At 41.3% G+C, this 22,943-nt stretch overlaps 1 protein-coding gene across 2 annotated transcripts in view; it reads left to right on the top strand.

Annotated features, from left to right (window-relative positions):
- The window catches only part of tyw1 (tRNA-yW synthesizing protein 1 homolog (S. cerevisiae)), a 117,036-nt gene that overhangs the window by 50,207 nt on the left and 43,886 nt on the right, over window positions 1-22,943 (top strand). For both annotated transcript variants that reach the window (XM_055658046.1, XM_055658045.1), the window contains exon 13: window positions 881-1,016. In XM_055658046.1, the coding sequence (XP_055514021.1) occupies window positions 881-1,016 (136 nt within the window). The remainder of the gene's footprint in view (window positions 1-880; window positions 1,017-22,943) is intronic.

The following is a 22,943-nucleotide window of genomic DNA, read 5'->3' on the forward strand; positions in this document are numbered from 1 at the left end:
TCCCACTACCAACAGACTGACAACCTAACCGCAATGCAGTCATTTTCAATTCTGATTAAAATCCTATTTGGAGGTTAGAAGCTTCACCAAAGAAAAAATATTTTAATAAAAAGTATTTTGAGTGATTTGTTTGGTACATTCACAAACATTGATGAGTATGGTAAACATCTTAAACTTATTACATGGATATGTTTAAAAAAAATGTCAGTCGGTAGTTTGAGCTGTGGAATCCAAGTCACAGGCATGTGTTTCTAACTTGGGCATTGTCAGTCCACCTCATGTTATTTAACTTTGTATCATGTTTGTATTGAATTGAGGGAATTGCATTAATAACCACTGCCTTGTATTTCAGTTTGACCAACATTTTGGGCACAGTAATCTTGAAAATATTTTTCCTTGGACAATTTGAAAACTAGCAAGGGAAAGAAAAAAGTTAAAAAAATCTTTTGTCAGCTGGACTTTGAATTCAATTTCAAAAATTTAATCGCAGCAGTTTAGTTTAGAGTACCGCGCAGAAACAGGCCCTTTGGCCCACCAAGTCTGTGTCGACCAGTGATCCCCATGCACGAGCACTGTCCTACACACTAAGGACAATTCATAATCTTTACCAAAGCCAGTTTACCAACAAACCTGTATGTCTTTCTACATGGTGAAACGAAATGTGTTAAAATGCCCTTTATTAAAATCTGACAATGTGCACTTTATCCAATTATGATTTTTCTATTACAAATCTCAAATTGTGGAGTACAGAGGCAAATAAATAAATGATAGATCTTTGTCCCAAATATTATGGAGGGCACTGTAAGTTACAAGATAAAGTCTTGTTTTCACAAAGGCGTAATTCATAGAATAATGTGCTCCAATTTTGTTCTTCATTCAGAAATCTTGAGCCAGTTACTCAGCTTTATGTCAGCGTGGATGCGAGTACTAAAGACAGCCTCAAAAAAATTGATCGTCCTCTCTTTAAGGATTTTTGGTCAAGATTTCTTGAGTCCTTGAAGGCATTGGCAGACAAGGTATGAAGGTTGTTACAAATTTATATCTCATCCAGAACATGTATACTGGTGCGCTACTTAACTTTTAGACCATAATGATATACTGGCAAAGAGCCTGCAATCAGTATTTAAACGTTGATGAATTGTTGTAGTGGCATGCCATATTAAAGTTTAGATTTGTTTAGCCATTTACTTTCTAAATGGTCACATTCTCCATTATCATCCTTTTCCCCCTCCCCCATCTCCTGTCCCTGCAAAAATAACATATGGCCTGCCTGTTACCTGTAGACAGTATAAACAACTGAAGGGATTGAATGCTAATATTTACTGTTGAATTAAGAGACAGAGCTTCAACTAGTGTTGTAACAGCTTGGATTCTGCGTGTTCGAATGACAAGAAAAATAGAAAATACTTGAGATTTTGCAAATGGTTAACTTTATATACTCTGTTTCAAAATATTGATAACTGGTTTGTAAGATATAGAGCCAGGGCTTGAAATTAATGGTTGCCCGGGTGCCAATGGCCACCTAAAGTCCCGCCGGGCCACCTAAATGCCGAGTCATTTTGCCCGGCTTGGCACTGCAGATACTGGTTTATACCAAAGATGGATACAAAAAACTGGAGTAACTCAGCGGGTCAGGCAGCATCTTTGGAGAAAAGGAATGTGATGTTTCGTATCGGCGGTGGCGACGGCTGTAGTGCGGGGCAAAGATACTAGGTGTGGGGTGACAGAGGGTCGGAGCGAATGACAGGCCCCGCACAGCAGCAGCGGCAGCGACAGCGGCTCCACATCCTCCACCTCATCCACCCACACCCCGCCCGCCCTGATAGCGGCCGCTGCTTGCCACTCCGCCAACAGCGATAACCGCTTTCAAAACAAACCGAAGAGGGAGGGAGGGAGGCGGTGGCGAGAAGATCCCAACTGCCTCCCCTTTGGCGGCTACACTTGGCGGTGGACAGGGACGGCCAAGGCAGTGGGGCGATGATGCCGGTGTTGTCCAAGGAGCGCTGACCTTCCTTCCTCCCAACCTCCTCTGCACCTTCCACCCCACCCTCTCCTTCTCTTGTACGCCCCCCTCCACCCGCATTATCCTAAAACCCCTCTTCTCCATCCCACACTGATCCCCATGCCCGCCTCTATTCAGTCCTCACTGACATCCCCTGTCCCATCTACCCCTTCCCCCCCCCCCCCATCTATTCATCCTGCACTGATCTCCCTATCCACCTCACATTGGTTCTCCTGCCACCCCTCATCCATCCTACACTGGTCCCCCAATTCATTCTGTACTGACCCTCCATCCCATCCATCCTGCCCTGCTCCCCCAATTCATCCTGTACTGATCCCCTCATTCATCCTGTAATGATCCCCCCTCCATTTATTCTGCACCTCTCCCCCATTCATCTTTTACTGATTTCCCCCCATTCATCCTGTACTGAGCCCCCCATTCATCCTCCAATGATCAAATTATGGAGGAGAGAAGGAACTGCCCAAGATCCAAAGCATATCACCTCATCTGTGAAACACGTTTATTACAGAATTCATTTTAACGGCAAATCAATGCTCTTAATATGAAGTATCAGTACTGTAGTTATTTAATGAGCACCATTCACAACTATACGTTGGATTTGTCCAGGTTTTACTTCTACAGTCGGTCAAATACATCACAAATTTGGTCAGGTGATATTTCAGTTGAAATTTTAACGTTAATTCTAAAGTGGAAATGATGGAAACAGCGTTTATCAATAATTTTTTTTTAATCTTGTGCGTTCAAACTGGGTATCTTCATTGCTGTTCACAACACGTACATCTAATCTGAATGTCCGGTAATGTGGCATTTTGACACCTTTAAACATATTACCAAAAGAACATTTGCTGCATCTTGGATTTGGCCATCTCTTGTCAGTTAGTGTAATGTTTAACCTGTCAGATGGGTATATTCGGTTATAACAGCTATTATCATAAAATGCCTTTAGAAATTTCCTTGAAACCTGTATTTTTTTTTGTGGATAAATTATGTGGGAAGCGAGAGTGTTTCTGTACCGATAGCAATAACGACCCATGCTATGGACATGTCATGATAATTTTCAGTCCTTCACAGAAAAAATGCTTGCATCAATCTGTAGTGTGCATGGTTAAGCATATATGTTACCATGGTCCAGGATTTATTGACACAGGTTGTTCATACGCTGAATAATCCAACCACATTTTTGTTTGGAAGTGGAAAGAAATAATAGAAATTACATTAATTGCAATGTGTAAAAAGAGTTGAGATATTGCATTATAATTTTGCTTCATGTCGTTGTGGTATATATCATGTCTTGATTGGTGAATATGTTTAGTTTCTGACTTTATTTGAAGCAGAAATAATATGCGAATGCTTCATTGAGCATAATTCCGACTGGTAACTACGCACTTCATCCCAGCACATTATTGCACGCTCCATGCAAGCCGTCTTAAATGACCACCTAAACTGTCATTTGCAACCTAAAAAGCTGCTTAGGTTGCCCAGCTGGCAACAGGGGGAAAAAGTTAAGTGAGAGCCCTGAGAACGAATAAATATTAGTTCTATATCTTTTCTGAATTAATTCATCATGCTCAGTGTAATGAATGAATGTTGTCATGAATTCATTTACAACAATGAATGACACTGTGGTGGTGGGCCTGATCTCAGACAATGATGAGAGGGCCTACTGGGAGGAGGTGGCTGATCTAGCACTCTGGTGCCAGGAGAACAGCCTCCTCTTGAACATCAAAAAAACGAAGGAGCTGATCATGGACTTTAGGAGGGCACATCATCCGAGGACGTACACTCCATTGAGTATAAATGGGGATCCTGTGGATGGGGTAAACTGTTTTAAATATCTGGGAGTCCACATCTCTGAGGATATGACATGGTCATCACACGCCTCAGCACTGGTGAGCAAGGCAAGGCAGCGCCTTACCCACCTCAGGCAATTGAGGAAATTCAGAGTGTCTCCGAGGATCCTCCAGTGCTTCTACGCAGCGGCGGTGGAAAGCATCTTGTCCGGGAACATTACCATCTGGTTCGGGAATTGCTCTGCCAAGGACAAGAAGGCTCTGCAGAGAGTAGTGCGTTCCGGCCGAACGCACTATGGGAACTTCACTCACCCCCCTGCAGGAACTATACAACAGGAGGTGCAACTCCAGAGCAAACAAAATCATGAGAGACCTCTTCCACCCCTGCAACGGACTGTTCCAGCCGCTACGGTCAGGCAAACGCCTCCGTTGCCATGCGGTGAGAACGGAGAGGTTGAGAAGGAGTTTCTTCCCAGAGGCAATTCGGACTGTAAACGCCTTTCTCACCAGGGACTAACTGTACAGAACGTTTTTTCCTTCTATTATTTATTATGTAAAATAATATTTGTGTTATGATTGTGTTTATAATTTGTTTGGATGTTTTGTTGTTCCGCGAGCATTGCCACTTTCATTTCACTGCACATCTCGTATGTGTATGTGACAAATAAACTTGACTTGACTTGACTTGACTTGAATGGTCACTGTACAGTGCTCTCCATAATGTTTGGGACAGACCCATCATTTATTTATGCCTCTGGGACTTTTTCTACCGCGTTAGTATTTTTTAAGATTCTTGTAAGATGAACATAATATCTTGGAACTGTTTGAGCAGTTTGGTTCTCCTCCAGTTTCTTGATGTAGATTTTGCTTCTGATTTAGAAAATGACATTTTAATGTAATTCAGCATCAAATTTGCTGATGTTTTATAATAATAATAATAATAATGTATTTTATTGTCATTGCACATAAGTGCAACACGATTTGGTATCCACTTCCATCCGATGTCATAACTTAAATAACTAATAATAAAATTTAGATTTAGATACCCCGAGAACATGGTTTGTAAAAAGAACATTAAAACAGTCTAAACAGACTAAGTGCAGATGTGTCTGTGCGACGTGGTCATCCGAGGGAGACAGTCCATGGGGATGGGGGGCACTCAGCAGGGCCGGTTCAGAGCTGCTATAGCTCTGGGAATGAAGCTGTTCCTGAGTCTGGAGGTGCGGGCGTAGAAGGCCTTGTAACGTCTGCCGGAGGGAAGTAGTTCGAACAGCCCATTACAAGGGTGTGAGGAGTCTTTATGGATGCTGATGGCCTTCCTGGGGCACCGTGTGTGGTAGATGCCCGCCAAGGCTGGTAGCGGTGTCCCAATAATCCTCTGCGCTCTGTGGACGACGCGCTGAAGAGCTCTCCTCTCCGCCTCCGTGCAGCTGAGACACCACAGAGAGATGCCATATGTTAGTATGCTCTCTGTGGTGCAGCGGTAGAAGGTTGTCAACAGCTGTTGGGGCAGACCAGTCTTTTTTTTAATGTTCTCAGGGAGAACAGTCGTTGCTGTGCTTTCTTGACCAGCGCAGCAGTGTTGGTGGACCATGTGAGGTCCTCTGAGATGTGAGTGCCAATGGATCAAAAACAATGTGCACAATTTCCTAAGAGCTCGCAATGCTGATTTTTTTTTAATGATTTATTACTACAGTTTTAGCATGAACGTTATAACTGACGACTGTTTCTGCCGATATAAAGATGTCTAAAATAGCTGGTGGGCAAATCACATTATCCTTGGCTAGAATAATTCAGTTAAATGTTAATTTCACCTGCCAGGAGTCACTAAGTGAAATGTGTTTAAAGTCCAAGATGAAATGGAGATACATTTAATAAAAATGGCCCTTAAAATTTTGCAGTATTATCTCACATGTGCAGCTTGGCTGTCACTCTTTTCACTCGGTTCGCCGTTATTCAGGGCTCTTTACTTCCCTTCAAGCAATGCGGCTTTTTCTTCTTCCTTTTGTATAGCACCAAGATTTCACTGACTCACCCTCTTATGTGCTACTCTTCTTCTGCTAAGCTCCTCTTCGTCCACTATACTTGCCTTCAGCGGTTTCTGCTGAGGCCTCCTCTGCCTCTTTATCTTCTTTGTCAACCTTTACAAATATACAATCACAAAAGCTTCTCGAGTTATAAATGGATCCTCCTCATTTTCCATCCTCTTTCTTGGTGATTCAATGTTATAATTTCCTTCCCATCTACACTCTACAGTTTTTCTGAATTTTGGAATTTGTTGCAAATAACATTTTGGATATCTATCTTCAACAGCATCAGAGCATTTACTGATATCTCATTATAAATCTTTTCACCACATTGAAGCTTCACCACCTGATAATATTTCCTATAATTTAAACCACCAGGATTACATTGGCTATAATGTATTCCTGCTTGTCAAATTGCATCTTGATTCCATCCTGTACTCTTGACATTTTAATCTTTGAGTACCTCATTCTCTTTGTTCTTCTAAATCACATCTTCTGTGACCTTGACGGATGCATTCTACTCCTTAAACTCCTTATTTTTTGACGTGGGTTTATTTCATTTCCCAACCCATTGCATAGTTACATTTAATGGAATATTGCTCATATATTTGTACTAATGGATTCTCACCTTTCTCCTATATTATCAGCTCATTGTCTCTCAATGGAGCTCCAAGGCTTTTTTTTACCGTTACCTATATTCTATCCTTGCACCTATAAATGGTGGGTCAGCTATTTTTAAGTTGAAACCCAATGCTGCCAGATGTCTCTCTTGTGTATAAACGCTTTTAATGTATGACAACAAACTTTCATTAAGAATGTGCTGTTGAAGCATGTTTTGGGTGCTCACCTCAATGTCTGATCCTTAATCCTGACCAAAGCTCCCTCCAGAGCCTGATTTGTTTAACAATGAGATTTTTGCCATCCTGTTCAACTCACAGGTGTACTTCAAGCCCCTCAATCTTTCATTCAAAAAATGTCACTTTTAGCTCATTCCCTCCCTGGGGAAACTCTTATTCATATTTTATCCTTGCAATGCTTTCTGCACGGCCAATCCATCGCTGTTATAACCTCAACTTGTCCAAAATATGTCTCACAGCAAGCCTTTTGCATACATTATTCAAACCTTGTTAGCTCTCTGATAATAACGCATTAAATTTAAAATTTACATTCCAAATCGCACCTCGACTTTGCTTCCTTGGACCATACCCCGATCATACATTATGTGAGATTAAATATTGTAATGGGATAAATCTGCTCATTGCTAATTAATGTGAAATCGCCCTTTCAAAAAGGCGAGATGCAACAAACTTATGTCAAAGCTGGAGAATACATTAGTGAAGGTTGTTTTGAAAGGGAGACTACTGCTTGTAACCTCCAATTTTAGTGGAAAATAAAGTCTGTAGAAATTAAATTGATTTAATGGATCGTAAAGCTGTTTTGTGAGTTATTTTGTTTAGTTTAGAGATACAGTGCAGAAACAGGCCCTTCGGCCCACTGGGTCTGCGCCGACCACCGATCCCCGCACATTAACACTATCCTACACCCACTAGGGACAATTTTTACATTTACCAAGCCAATTAACCTACAAACCTGCACATCTTGGGAGGAAACCAAAGATCTCGGAGAAAAACCATGCAGGTCACGGGGAGAACGTACAAACTCCGTACAGACAGCACCTGTAGTCCGGATTGAACTCGGATCTCCAGGACTGCATTTGCTGTAAAAGCCCTGTCCCACGGTACGAGTTCATTCCAAAAGCTCTCCCGAGTTTTAAAAATATCATACTCGTGGTAAGCATGGAGAATGAACGTAGCGGGTATGTCGGTGCTCGGGGATGTCGCATAGCGCTAATGGCAGGTACTCCGGAAGACTCGCTAACGGCAGGTAAGCACGGGAAGACTCGTGAAGATTTTTCAACAAGATGAAAAATGTCCACGAGAACCCCGAGTACCGACGTGTGGCCATTACCGTAAATCTTCAAGTTCGAATCAGGGCAAACTCAGGAGAACTCTTGGATTTAACTCGTACTGTGGGACAGGGCTTTAAGGCAGCAAATCTACTGCTGCGCCACCGTGACAGCCTAATGTTGCCTAACGCAAGTAATTGCCATTGAAGAAATCTAAAGATAAAATAAAATGTCCGTGTCCCATGTGTAGCTCAGTAACAAAACAACCTAAAAATCTGAATGTTTCACCTAAGTCACGTTTAGTGACAGAGGTGAATGTGCACTACTGTTAGTTTTTCTAAAACTGCCATAAGCATGTCCTCCCTTGTGAAAATTGATGGGATTTTTTTTATCACATCTACTTTTTCAAGCATTAAATGTTTGGCTGGACCAGTAGTAAGTACTTTTGCAAATGATGACCATATTCTAATTAAGTGATGATTATCTCTTGAAGCTCAAAGACTGAGACTAAACGTTTTATTTTATAACTCAATATGCAAATAATGAATATGTGTAGGAATTAACTGCAGTGCTCAAGACATCTCATGCTTTCCGAGGAAGAACAGTTGGTTGAATCTATGTGTGCATTGTACTGGATGCATTATAGCAATTTATCAGAGGTCCTTCCTTGATCTGTGACTACCATTAGGTACAAGATGAGCAGGCTTAATGAGGAGACATCATCATCTCGAGTCACAGGACGGCGCTGAATTTGGCATTTCTGACCACTACGTGAGTGTTGGCAGTATTCATGGCACTGATAAATGACAAAAATAGGAAAGTGCATTAAAATAGCCATCTAAAAAGCATTGTTAATTTCATTATGTGAAGAAATTGACCTGGAGAAAATTGTTCAGGAGGGTGGCAGGTTTCAACAGAGCGTTTCATTAATTTTGAGAAACTACATAAAAATATGCAGTTTCACACCCTTGTACACATTTGTAATTTATCCCATACCATTAGTGAGTTTGTGTAATCATGTTTACAATGAATGGTAATTCATACTTGCATTGAAAAGTTTCCCCAAGAATTCCAAACTGTTCCTTCTGCAGCCACCCAGAAATGAGCTTTCAATTTGTCACTTCAACAATATAAAATGAATTGTAAATTCACAGAGCTCCCTATTTCCCTATTAACTGGGCTGTTTAATGGGTTTTTAAATGAGCTTCCAACTCTTAGCTTCATAATCTTTTATTCTTCAACAACAATATGAATTATCCAGTCATTTTGAAGTTTAAATAAAATGGAAGAAATTAATTTTGAGTTGACACAAAATTAAATTACTTTTGAGGTATGAGGAAAACATTTTTCAGTTACCTATCCGAACTGTCATAAGTGTCGAGCACAATACAGAAACAGTCGGTTTTCTCCACTTCGGATCGCTGACTAAAGGTTCTGTAGGATTCCTAAGATGCTCCATACAAGAGTGTGAGATTTCATTAATGGCAGGCATTATAAAAGCTCTTTTGGTTGTAATCCTAAAATAGTATATCGAGTCAAAATTTAGCACAAATAGCAATAGTTGTGAGTTCCATGTGCACATACAATCAGCTCTCCTGTTGACTTCAGGTGAAACCCTACCATGAAAAGAAACAAGATTTTTTTTGACCATACCAGTTACTTTCTGTATCTCTAGCGTTACTTAATAGTGTAAGCATTTTCATAGTTGATGTTTTAAACAAATAGGGTAAAATAAACCGTACTTTTAATCCAATTTGGTTAGATTCTTTGGCAGTTTTTGAACAATAGAGAGTTTTGGAAGGAAATTGAGTGGAGAGTTTGTGAGAATAGAAATTGTGTTCTGGTCGTGGCTTCTCCATCTGGGCTTGGGATAGAGATGGGTGAATGGATGGAACATAAATATGAAATGAGTGGCATTTAAGTTAGTGGACAGGAAACAAGAAAATAAATAGGCAATGTTATGGGAAAGGGGGAGAGGGAAGACAGAGGGACCAAGTTATTGTGATCAAAGTTGGGGACAATGGATGGATGGGATGGATGTAGGAGGGGAAAAAAAGCAAACATCTGTTGAGGGAAGTGGACATTTGAATTTTCAGATTGAGACCCTTCATCTGGACAGCTGATCTTGTGTCTCATTTAAGGGGAGTGTCCAATTGAAGGCAACATTTGCTTGGTAACCTCATAAGAAATCACAACTATTTGTTACACCCGCTGAGTTTCTCCAGCATTTTTGTCTACCTTCGATTTTCCAGCATCTACGGTTCCTTCATAAACTATTTGTTATTTGTAACTTCTTAGGCAGCTGGTCTTTCTCTGCCTTGTTCTGCTTTATGTCTCTCGATAGTCGTCATTGCCTCTCCTGGCTTCTCAAACGCAGCTTAATTTGTGCAAACTTTCAACTGTAGTTTGCTATACTGTGTTAAACTCAACCCATGATTAACATAACATATCAGCCATGATCATATTGAATGGCAGTGCAGGTTCGAAGGGCCGAATGGCCTACTCCTGCACCTATTTTCTATGTTTCTATGTTTCTATCTACTGAATTGCCTTTCTTTTTATATTGGCTTAAAAACTTTTTTATAACAATCCATCTAATATGTGAAACTATTCTTCTTTAGACTGAATCTAACTTTTCAAAACGTTATAATTTAGATGTATGCTGTTTGACTGTGGTAATTAAATTGCCACAATAAGAATGCACTTGACAGTGAGGTTCTCCTTTGTACAGTTATTTAAGTCTGAAGTCATTAATCGATTAAACTCTCTTGGTAGACTCAATCCATTTTTTCTCCCACAATATACATGGCAGAGGGATCTTAAATAGCCAAGTGTAAGTTCTATTTTATTTGAGTAACCACATTTTTTATTTAAACCATTTCAAGGTTTCAAGGTCAGTTTATTGTCACATGTACCAATTAAGTTTCAGTGAAATTCAGATTGCCATACCAATAAAGAGCAACAATACACTCAAATAGTTTGTTAACATGAACATCCATCACAGCGACTCCCCCACATTCCTCACTGATTTATATTGGAACTGTTTAAAATTGCCAATGATGATTAACGTGAGCTCACCGATATTCAATTAATCAATGTGTACCTGGTGCCCAATAAAAGAATTATGACAAATTGATTTGAAGGAATTTTATACCACTGATTGATAGTGAAGTTAGAAAAATTGTTCAGATATAATGTTCCACATATGCAATTTGGCATTGCTTTCAGAAAATCTAACAGTGATAGTAGACTTCGGAAGGACTTCAAGCCGGCTTGTATTGTCTAATTTTCACATACCTGTACAATGTGTAATGAGAATGATTTTCAGAATAGCGTGCTTGGAAGGAAATGTCAGGCAATTTTATTTTCATTGTGATCAGTTAGTGCATCAGTTAATCACTTACCTCGACAGAAATGCGATTTTTCTCCGTATCGTATCTCCGTCCCCCCCTGCGGCCTAACAACGTGGAGTCGTGCGGCCTTTCCTGAAGACCGGCTCAGCGCTTCAAGCCGCGGGCGCGTGGACTTTAACATCGTGGAGCCTGCAATCCTTTGCCGAGGATTGACTGTGAAAGAGCTCCAAACGCAGGGTCTGCGGACTTTAACACCATGAAGACCGCAGTCTCCAGTAAGAAGAGGCCGACTCAGGAACTCCATGCGGCGGAGAGTTGCAGTCCATCCCGACGGCAGAGTTTCGATCATCCCGACGCAAGGGCTTTGGACATCAGACGGTCAGCAGCGGCGACTGCGGATGGATCAACAGCCGCGTCCACGGGTGAACAAAGAGGAAGATGATTGAACTTTATTTCCTTCCATCGCAGTGAGGAATGTGGATTCCGCAGTGGTGGATGTTTATGTTTAATTTTTATTTTATGTGGCTTTGTTTCTTGTTGCTTTTTACTTAGTATGGCTGTATGGTAACTCAAATATCACTGTACCTTAATTGGTGCATGTGACAATTAATTTGAACGAACTAATTGGGCTGTAGGTGCAGCACATATTTACAGTGCCCTCCATAATGTTTGGGACAAAGATGCATCATTTATTTATTTGTCTCTGTACTCCACAATTTGCGATTTGTAATAGAAAAAATCACATGTAGTTAAAGTGCACATTGTCAAATTTTAACGGCCATTTTTATACATTTTAGTTTCACCATGTAGAAATTACAGCAGTGTTTATACATAGTCCCCCCCATTTCAGGGCACCATAATGTTTGGGACACAGCAACGTCAGGTAAATGAAAGTAGCCATGTTTAGTATTTTGTTGCATATCCTTTGCATGCAATGACTGTTTGAAGTCTGCCATTCATGGACATCACCAGTTGCTGGGTGTCTTCTCTGGTGATGCTCTGCCAGGCCTGTATTGCAGTCATCTTTAACTTATGCTTGTTTTGGAGGCTAGTCCCCTTCGGTTTTCTCTTCAGCATTTCAAAAGCGTGCTCAATTTGGTTCAGATCAGGTGATTGACTTGGCCACTCAAGAATTGACCATCTTTTAGCTTTGAAAAACTCCTTTGTTGCTTTAGCAGTATGTTTGCGATCATTATCTTGCTGTAGAATGAACCGCCAGCCATTGAGTTTTGAGGCATTTGTTTGAACTTGAGCAGATAGCATGTTCAGAATTCATGCTATTACCATCAGCAGTTGCATCATCAATGAAGATAAGTGAGCCAGTACCTTCAGCAGCCATACATGCCCAGGCCATAACACCCCCACCACCGTGTTTCACGGATGAGGTGTATGTTTTGGATGTTGGGCAGTTCCTTCTCTCCTTCATAATTTGCTCTTGCCATCATTCTGACACAAGTTAATCTTCATCTCATCTGTCCACAAGACCTTTTTCTAGAACTGTGGTTGCTCTTTTAAGTACATCTTGACAAACTGTATCCCGGCCATCCTATTTATGCGGCTAGCCAGTGGTTTGCATTTTGCAATGTAGCCTCTGTATTTCTGTTCATGAGGTCTTCTGTGGACAGTGGTCATTGACAAATCCACACCTGATTCCTGAAGAGTGCTTCTGATCTGTCGGACAGGTGTTTGGGAATTTTCTTTCTTTATTATAGAGAGAATTCTTATGTCATCAGCTGTGAAGGTCTTCCTTGACCTGCCAGTCCCTTTGCGATTAGTAAGCTCACCAGTGCTCTTTCCTTTTAATGATGTTCCTAACAATTGATTTTGGTAAGCCTAAAATTTGGCTGATGTCTCTAACAGTTTTATTCTTGTTTCTCATTCTCATAATGGCTTCTTTGACTTTCATTGGTACAACTTTGGTCCTCACGTTGATCAACAGCAATAAAAGTGTCCAAAGGTGATGAAAAGACTTGAGGAAAGACAAGGTGCTGAGAGCTCTCTATTGGCCCTGTTCCACGGTACGAGTTCATTCCAAGAGCTCTCCCGAGTTTGCCCTGATTCGAACTCGGAGATTTACGGTAATGGCCGTTTGTCGGTACTCTGGGCTCTCGTGGACATTTTTCAACATGTTGAAAAATGTTCACGAGTCTTCCCGAGCTTACCTGCTGTTAGCGCGTTTTCCTGAGTGCCTGCCATTAGTGTTACGAGCCGCTAAGAGATGTCCCCAAGCTCCGACGTACCCTCTACTTTAATTCTGCGTGCTTACCATAAGTTTGATTTTTTTTAAACTCGGGAGAGCTCTTGGAATGAACTCGTACCGTGGGACAGGGCCATTATACCTGAATTAAGGAGGCAATTAAACACACCTGAGCAATTACAATTGCCTGTTAAGCCATGTGTCCCAAACAGTGTGGTGCCCTGAAATGGAGAGACTATGTATAAACACAGCTGTAATTTCTACATGGTGAAACTAAAATGTATAAAAATAACCTTTAATATAATCTGACAATGTGCACTTTAACCATATGGGATTTTTTTTATTACAAATCTTAAATTGTGGAGTATGGAGGCAAATAAATAAATGATGCGTCTTTGTCCCAAACATTATGAAGGGCAATGTATAAATGAATAATTTGAAAATGTTTAAATAGGAATTTTAAATGAAATGTTGTTTCCTTGCAATATTTCATTTGTTGCCAGTTGCAATAGATCAAAATGCTCATAACTAATTTGTGCATCTCAATATATTTAGCAAGTTTGATGATTTAACTGCAACTTTTACCATCTGCAGTGGTGACTTGCATTAGGGCACTGAATGTAATGTAATAATGTTCACCAACAATCAAAACCACTTCCTTAATGAAGAGGTAGTGTCAGGGTGATAGTGGTGAACATAGATCAGAGAACAAAAATATGGCAGTGGGGTTTGTGAAATAATCAATTTTGCTAGAAGGAATTTAAAAAAAGTGAATAATTTTAAATTTAAGAGGCATAAGTATTAATATACAAATTGGTCTGGATTTTGTGCAGACTAATTGAGGAAGGCTAACATGCAGATATAGTGTGTGATTGGGTCGATAAGTGGTGTCTCAGCCTTTATTGCATGGCAGTTCAAATAAAAAGGGGATAACATTTTGCTGTAATTATGATGTTGTGGGCAGTAAGGCCTGGAGCTTGATTTGTTCTGTCGTGTCACAGATAGTGGGACCACAGAAATAGCATAAGGCAGATCAAGCATGAACTGGCTCAGTATCTAATTTTAAGCTTGTAACTGGTTTCCAATAATTGGAAGAAATCCAGTTCGTACGTTTGGTATAAATAAAATCTAAATAAAGTACTGCTGATAATGTAAATTTGAAATTATGCAGAGAACGCTGGAAATGCAGCAATTTAGATGCGATACTCTTAAGAGGTGGGACCTGCATTTATGATCCATTAGTGCAGTGGGATTGTTGTACCTCGTAACGTGCAGTTTCTGTGCTGAGAGAATTTAACGCGTTCCATGTGTGCATAAAATGTCCCATCCTGTTTGAACTCGCTCTGAAGGTCTCCGAGCATGAGGCCAAGCTGTTTTCACTACTAGGGACAAGGGTGGTTGAATATGTCCTGGTTCATGGTAAATCCACACTAGATATGCTTTGGAATCACAAGTGGGCGGTGACTGGGGGTGGAAGGAATGGGCAGTGACTGCAGAAATCCACTAGAGTGCGCACTGTCAAGTTAATATTCGCACCATGAGTTCCACTGGAGTTCCACAAGTGATGCAGTCCCTTGTCGTGCGGCTGGGTGGGGAGCAGGTTTGCAGCAGTAACGTAGGAATACTGTGGTTACTGAGGAATCGGAGGTGAAAAAGAGGAGAACCCGTCAATGCCAAGCTGCAATGTATAGCGCAAATTGTTTTCCTGGTGCCAAACCAAAAACATAATTTCCAGCGTTCAGAATGTTCTGCTGGGAGAAAGGGAAGATCCAGAAGTTGTGATCATGACTATTTCTTTAGAGAAATGGGCATGAGCTCCTGCCTTCACTGTGTTGGTATGCGGTTCGGGAGCTGCCTTTTGTTGGACAGCGTTACAAAGCTAGTTATTTCGGGCGGACCAAAGAAACGCTTCAAGGACAACATCAAGAACATTGGTGCAGACCCAGCGGGCCCAACAGTCTCTTCCCGCGCTGTATCTAAACTAAACTAAATTTGGATATGTTGCCATGGTTTGAACTATAGATAACATTTAGAAGGCAGCATCACATTGGACTTATGGTAGACAAACAGTGTTGGCGTCACTCAGGCAGCATCTCTGGAGGAAAAGAATGGGTGACATTTTGGTTCGGGACCCTTCTTCAGTCTGAAGCAGGGTCCTGACCCAAAACGTCACCCATCCTTTTTCTCCAGAGATGCTACCTGACCTACTGAGTTACACCAGCACTGTGTGTCTATCTTTGGTATGAAGCAGTATCTGCAGTTCAGTTCTTTGTTTATATGTTTCATCATATTGGACTTATCCAATTTGATTTTTCAATCAGTTATAGAGTGACTATGAACTGCCCATGGATATTCTCTATACTTTCACGCTTTGAGTTTAGCACCATTTGTGAAGTCTACCCGGCAGCAGCATAAGCTAAAAGCAGGTTACACAGCAAAGGTTTAAAAAGCTGAAATTATAATTCAGGTGTTAGCGATTGAGCTAAGAAACAGAATCCCTCGTAAATATCCCTCGTGAACAAAACCAAGGTGATTGTCTTGGATTTCAGAAGGATTAATCAGCTTTAGTCACACTAAATATTTCATGAATTACTCAGTAAGTGTAGTAATGTAGGAAGTGCATCAAGCCATTCCTGCAGGGCAGCCTTTCTCGGAGACCTTAAACTGGTCCACAAACATTACATCTCTGGCAAAACTGGCACAGCAGCGGTTGTAAGTCATCAAGGGTAGCATGAATAAGTTTACACCTCCACCCTCCCATCCTCGCCACTTTCTACAGAAGCACAATTGAGTCGGTCATGACCAGCTGCATCTCTACGTGGTGCGGCAGCTGTACAGATGCGGACTGGAAGTGCCTTCTAATTCTGAGTGAGGACAGGGGTACAATCAAGACTTCTCTTCCTTCCATCAAACAGACATGGGGAAATAAAAGCAGTGTAGTGGCCTGAGTAAGGGAAATTACCAGACGCCCCACGGACCCACAATTTGGACTGTTCATACTGCTTAACTCTGGGAGGAGGTACCACAGCATGAAGAGCAGGACACCCAGACCAGGTTCTGCCCCTCAGCTTCATCCCCAGGCCATAAGATTACTGAACAATCAAAAAAACCGAGGCTAGAACTTTTTAAATATCGACACTTTTTAAAAACTTTTTATATATATTTATTTTACAGAACCATGGCACATGAGGCCCCCCCCGGGGACGCACCTACAACTTTCAACATTCACCTGGTATTAAAGAAGTAAAATGAAACAAAATTTTTAGGTGCACTGTATTCTAGGTGAATAATCTGAAAGTTCATATTTTTAATCATTCATTCATATATTGTTTCAGCAATGATCTTGGATTTTAATACATGCTTTTAAAAACTAAATTATTCATAATTGTACTAGTGTATAACAGTTTGCAGAATTTTTGTGCAGAGCAGCCTTTCTCAAGTTAAAGTTTGATGATTAAATCATCCCTCATGATTGGTGTTTGGTATTGATTGTCATCAAGGGTGCTGAATACAACCATATATTGTTGGTTTGCAGCAATAGAACCTGTTCAACATGAACAATTTTGAGTTTTTTAAATGCCTCTGTGTGTGGATTCCAGGAGTAACTCTCAATTTTACCATCAATAAACTTGCAGATTACAAATTTCTAGAAAACTTCACCACAGATAAATGTGCGTTAATGTGTTGCGTTTCAGCAATAATCATGATTTAATACATTGTTCAAAAAATCCAGTCATTCATAGTTGATCTAGGCATAACTTATTATTTTTGCAATTTGTAAACAGTTTGTTAACGTGGAAAGGGCTATATCTTAGAAAACAGAGTGCTTCTTGGATACTGCGGCAAAAGGAATTTAGAAATATAAACAAACAAATCCAATTAAATACAGCTTAGAAGGTCAGCAAAACAATTTTAACATTTATCGATAATCATATAGAAATCAAATCATTGGTTATACTTAGCTTATATAGGACCATTTTAATGGCTTTTTTCAACTTGGCGACTTTAACGCAAGATTAAATCAGTGGTGTGGTTGTGGTCTAGCACGATATGTCACACGATATAACGGGGGTAGAGTAAAGAGTTCCCACGGTACTCAGCAATTCTGTCATTTGTGCGTGTGACTTGTCCGTCTCTCGATTTTTCCATCAATGAACATTGTGGATTACAAGTTTCTAGAATCACACGTCACCACAAATAAATGTGCGTTTGTGTTGTCGTTACAGCAATAATATTGATTGGTTTTTCAAAAAATCCAGTCTTTCATGAGCTGAAGAATAATCTATTATTTTTTTTAGTAAACAGTTGTTTGGTGTGATGAAAGGGCTATAATATGTGCAAGAAGTCTTCTTGGATACTGCGGCAAAAGGAATTTAGAAATATAAAAAAACTGTATCCTCACATACAGCTTGATGGTTGCGTTATTTTAACATTTATCGATGATCAGGTGAAAAATCAAGTCATGAAGAAGGCTCTTACCTTAAACGCCACCTGGTAATGGCTAGTTTTCCAGAGATGCTGACCTGTCCCGCAAGATGTGCCAGAGTGGAGTGGTTGTGTGTCTATCTTCAAAGGACTGACCGGGACTGAGTAAAGAGTCTCCCACGGTACTCGGCAATTCTCTCATTTGTTCGAGTGACTTGTCCGTCTCCCGATCTTTCCCGAATGAACATCGTGGACTGTAGTGTAGTTAATCACGTGGCACAAATGGATGTTACTTTGTTGGCATACCTATATTGGTTTTTTCCCCCGAGCTCTTTAATGAGCTGAAGAACTCCCACCCACACACGCAATGTTGTTTGGTGTGATGCAGCTTCTGCAATATGTGCAAGAAGTCGTCTTTTCCTTTTGTCATATATGAATAAACACTGTATCTCACATTGACCGTGATGATTGCGTTATTTTATGATCTACTGAGAGGTGAAACTTTCAGTCTGAAGAAGGCTCTCGACCCGAAACGCCACCCGTTCCTTCTCTCCAGAGATGCTGCCTGTCCCGCTGAGTTGCTCCAAGCAACTGGTCTCTATCTTCAAAGGACTGACCAGGACTGCCTCTCTCTCCTCTCTCTCTCTCTCTCTCTCCTGGTCCTCTCTCTCACACAGGCATGAATGGATGAACTCCGCGGGCAAGGCAGCATCTACGGAGTGAAATGGACAGGCGACCCATTCTTCAGGCTGCCTTATGTCTCTGCCTTTGGGTCGAGAGCCAAAAGGCTCTGCCTTTGGGTCGAGAGCCTTCTTCACACTCTCCCTCCCTCACTCTCACACAGGCATGAATGGAGGAACTCCGCGGGCCAGGCAGCATTTACGTTCCTTCTCTCCAGAGATGCTGCCTGTCCCGCTGAGTTGCTCCAAGCAACTGGTGTCTATCTTCAAAGGACTGACCAGGACTGCCTCTCTCTCTGTCCATTTCCCTCCGTAAATGCTGCCTGGCCCGCGGAGTTCCTCCAGTCATGCCTGCGTGAGAGGGAGGGAGAGAGAGACGCACACACAAGGTGGATGCGAAATCTCACCTGCCTGTTTCAGTGACAGAAACCCACCGCCAGTAAATGAAGACACCCCCATCTGTCTCCCCCTCCTCTCCCTCGACTCCCCCACCTTTCCCTCCCAACTCCAGTCCCGTCCCGACCCCCTGGGAAACTGAAGGTTTCCCGCTGTAATTAAAGAGTTCCCACGGTAGACTGTAAAACTGGGACCTTGGTTCTGGACTCCCCCAACATCGGGAACATTCTTCCTCCATCTAGCCTGTACAATCCTGTAGATACGATTAGACAGGTATCTAGTTATTTAATTCAATTAATGATTTCTATCGCCCAGCCTCTCATCTTTCAATCGGGTTCGGCCAGGAAGGAACTGCAGATGCTGGATTAAAACGAAGATAGACACAACATGTAGCTCAGCGGGACAAGCAGCATATCAGAAGGGTCTCGACCCGAAATGTCACCCATTCCTTCTCCCCAAAGATGCTGCCTGCCGTCGAACTCATTCTCTTTAAACTGGCATCTGCTGTTCCTTCCGAAACATACACAAGAAATAAGCAACTTTTCGGGCCGAAACGTTGCCTATTTCCTTCATTCCATAGATGCTGCTGCACCCGCTGACATTAATGAAATGCTTAGCTAGTTTTATTAGATTTGTATGTAAATAGCAAACTGGCTGGATTCACTCTATCCAACTTCCGGGTTCACCGTTCGCAGGAGTTCCCACGGTGACCGCAAGAGTTACTACGGATATCGCACGGGACACTTCGTTCATAAAATGTTGCAATGCTCAACCACAAGTGCACAAGTCACTCTTGGACAAATTCAAACATGTTTGAATTTTCTCCCGAGTACCCAAGGTACACGATTACCTGCCGTTAGCGCCACAGTGGTCCACGAATGCCGTATTGTTACCGCACGAGGTTCCCACGATGTCAAACTCTGGTTACCTCTTGCGTCAAGTCGCACCGTGAAAAGGGGGTTTAAGGGTTCTTGAGCAGGATGCAAAGTTTTTGTCTCCATAACTATAACAACTTTGTAAATGCACTGAAGAATATGCACAAAAAAAAGATTTACAAGAACAGTATATAATGACAATGTGATTTCTCCTATCAGAAAAGTTTGGATAGTTTGGCGTATTTATCTTTGTGATTGTGAGAAGGATGAATAAAATACAATGCTGCTTCTTGTGGGCGAATCCAGAATTATGGCTCATAAATACAAATAGGAAAATGAGAATGTTTTGTGGTTGGAACATTTAACCTGCTGGCGTAGGAAGTAATTGAGGTAAATAGATTGGTTGTTTTGGAGAGGATATAAATATTTTATAGAAAAGGGTAAGTGGGTAAAACAAAAGAAGTGGATAAAATGAATGAAGAATAATCTTTAATGTAAACACCAGCATATACCAGTCAGATTAATAAATGTTGTCCTACAGATTTATTTTCCTGGCAAGAACCATGCAAAGCCTTCTGTTCTCTTATTGGATGAGGCATTCATTGTGACTAGGATGGCTAAGTGGGTTTGCTTTTGCCACTGCTGTCATCTTAAACCTTGTACTATCAATGAACAGTCTTCATTCATACATCTATTGGACAGTTTTGGCATGTTCGATCTTCTCAATGGGCTTGTTGACTAGCTGCCGCAGGCGCCACTATTTTCCTGGTGTATTAATCTGTTTCAATTGTTACAGTGTCCCTGCTATGATATACACTGTTGCAGAACGCAAGCTATTCCTCATTAAGTCCAATCAGTCACATCATTCTCTCATATAGTTTTCAATATTTTGGCTGACTGATAAAGAGGAACATTGAGGATGGTACAGTTTGAGAAAGGTGTCCGATAGAAGTTTATGTGTCAGATCAATTAGGGAAGTAAAAATCTACGAGGTAGAAAACAAAATGTGGTAACATTTTTTATTATGTTTAACGTAGAGGCATAAATGCTGAATGTGGCCTGGTTCGGTATTTTAGTTTAAATACCCTTTCTTGAACATAATTTACTGTTTGATGAGCAATATCATCTTTGATTGAAACAGACTTTTATAATCCTTCATTATGCAATATTATACAGGGTTTGTGCAACATTTAAGATCATTTAAACCAATCAGTGATTAACGTGAGATACACCTCTCTTTTGAGTGGGAAGCCTCTAAATTTAGATATGTCATGATTAATGGCACAAAGGTAGGGCCTAATGAGCAGATAATCACACTTCTTCACGGTGTTACATATTTTCTAATACTTTGACACTGCACGATGTAATTAGCATTCAGACTGCAGCTCTTGCATCTTTAATAATGTGCCCAAATCAATCAAGCTAGCCAACTCTCTTGACTCTAAAATTGCAATTTGATAAGGAAATAAATATAATACATGAATCCTAGTTATTTCAGAAACTGGCAGAGATACTATATCTTCATGGTGTTGTGTATTTCCTAATACATTGACACGATGTAAACAAAGCTCTTGTATCTTTAATAATGTGTCCAAATCAATCAAGCCCACTCTCATTGCCTCTTTACCGGCACGGTGGCGCAGCAGTAGAGTTGCTGCCTTACAGCGCCAGAGACCCGGGTTCGATCTTGACTGCGGTTGCTTCTCTATATGGAGTTTGTACATTCTCCCCGTGACCTACATAGGTTTTCTCCGAGAACTTCGGTTTCCTCCCACACTCCAAAGATGTATAGGTTTGTAGGTTAATTGGCTTGGTGTAAATGTAAAAATTGTCCCTAGTATAGGATAGGGTTAATATGCGGGGATTGCTGGTTGTTGTGGACTCGGTGGGCCGAAGGGCCTGTTTCCGCACTAAACTAAACTAAACTAAAATTGCAATTGGATAAGGAAAGAAAAAGAATATATGAATCCTAGTTATTTAAAAATTGGAAGGAATACTATTGCAGAAATCTTAGTTTGTTGCAATGTGGGTTCCTAATCGTTAGGACTTGTGTCTCTAGATTTTGAGGAAAAACTATAATTACTCATGTACCCTTCAGTGTGTAGGTCCATAAAAATAAAAATTCTAGCTCCAACAGTTGGTCATTACTTTCCTCTTAATAATGATGTATGGCTAAAACGTGCTGCTTGCAGTTGATAAGACGTTCAGGACAAAGAATGCCATTTAGAAATGACAACTATCATTTTTGCATTAGTATAAGCCAGCATGGCAACAGTTTTTAAATATCAGATATTTTTCTGCCAAATACTTGGATGGTGAAGATTTTGTAACCCGGGGATGGCCTGTGTATTGTACCGTTTTAGTCATTTTTTTTAATCCAGTTGTGATCCATGAGAGAGAGAGAGAGTGTTTGTGTGTGTTTGTTTGTGTGTGTGTTTATTTTGTAATATAAATGCTGTTTCTTCTCTGTGAAACACCATACCTGAGTTAGAGACTCTGGGCATTTTACAGTGATATACAGGTGCACAACCTTTTATCCGAAAGCCTTGGGACCAGACACTTTTCGTAAATCAGAATTTTTCGGCTTTCGGAATGGAAGATTTTTAGCGTAGATTTTAACGGCTGGCTCAGTGGTAGAGTGCTCAGCTCATATCCGCAAGGTCGCGAGTTTGCGCCTCGATCCCGGCAGTTACTCGATCGCGAGTTTGAGTCTTCAATGTAGTTTTTTCTTGCAGAATAGGAGAGAATAGGGAGGGTTAGGCTGGGTTCATTCTCTGCGAGATGATCTTAGTGCGGGAGACACGTGTAGGAGAGGTGTACTGACTGTGTGGGCAGAACTTTGGAAGTGATTGCCCACCATTCTCAAAAGCCGCTGTGTCTCCCTGTCCCTCCAACTCCAGAGGAATCTGCTCCCCGATGGGCCACTACGGCGACAAGTGGCAGTTCGCCCACAGCCCGAGCTGCACCACCCCAAGAACAAGACGTACCTTGCACACCATCAGCTTCTGGAGTTGGAGCGAGGCTGGGCTGGAGTTGCTGATCTGGGATCTCTGTGCTTGCAGTGGGCCTAGGGGTCGGTGTCCCGTTGGTCCTGACGTCTCCGGTGACTGGTACTCTATGCTGGCATCGCCGACGTGAAGACAGTGCAAAGCCCCCGCGCCGGTGCAATGGGCGGGGAGCTGAAGAGGGGAGGGAAGGGAGTCACACACATGGCCGGGAAGCTGAGGGGTGTAGGTGGGGTGAAACTGAAGGGTGCGACAATCTGCTGCTG

This window comes from Leucoraja erinacea, chromosome 28 (assembly GCF_028641065.1).
Source record: "Leucoraja erinacea ecotype New England chromosome 28, Leri_hhj_1, whole genome shotgun sequence".
NCBI lineage: Eukaryota > Metazoa > Chordata > Chondrichthyes > Rajiformes > Rajidae > Leucoraja > Leucoraja erinaceus.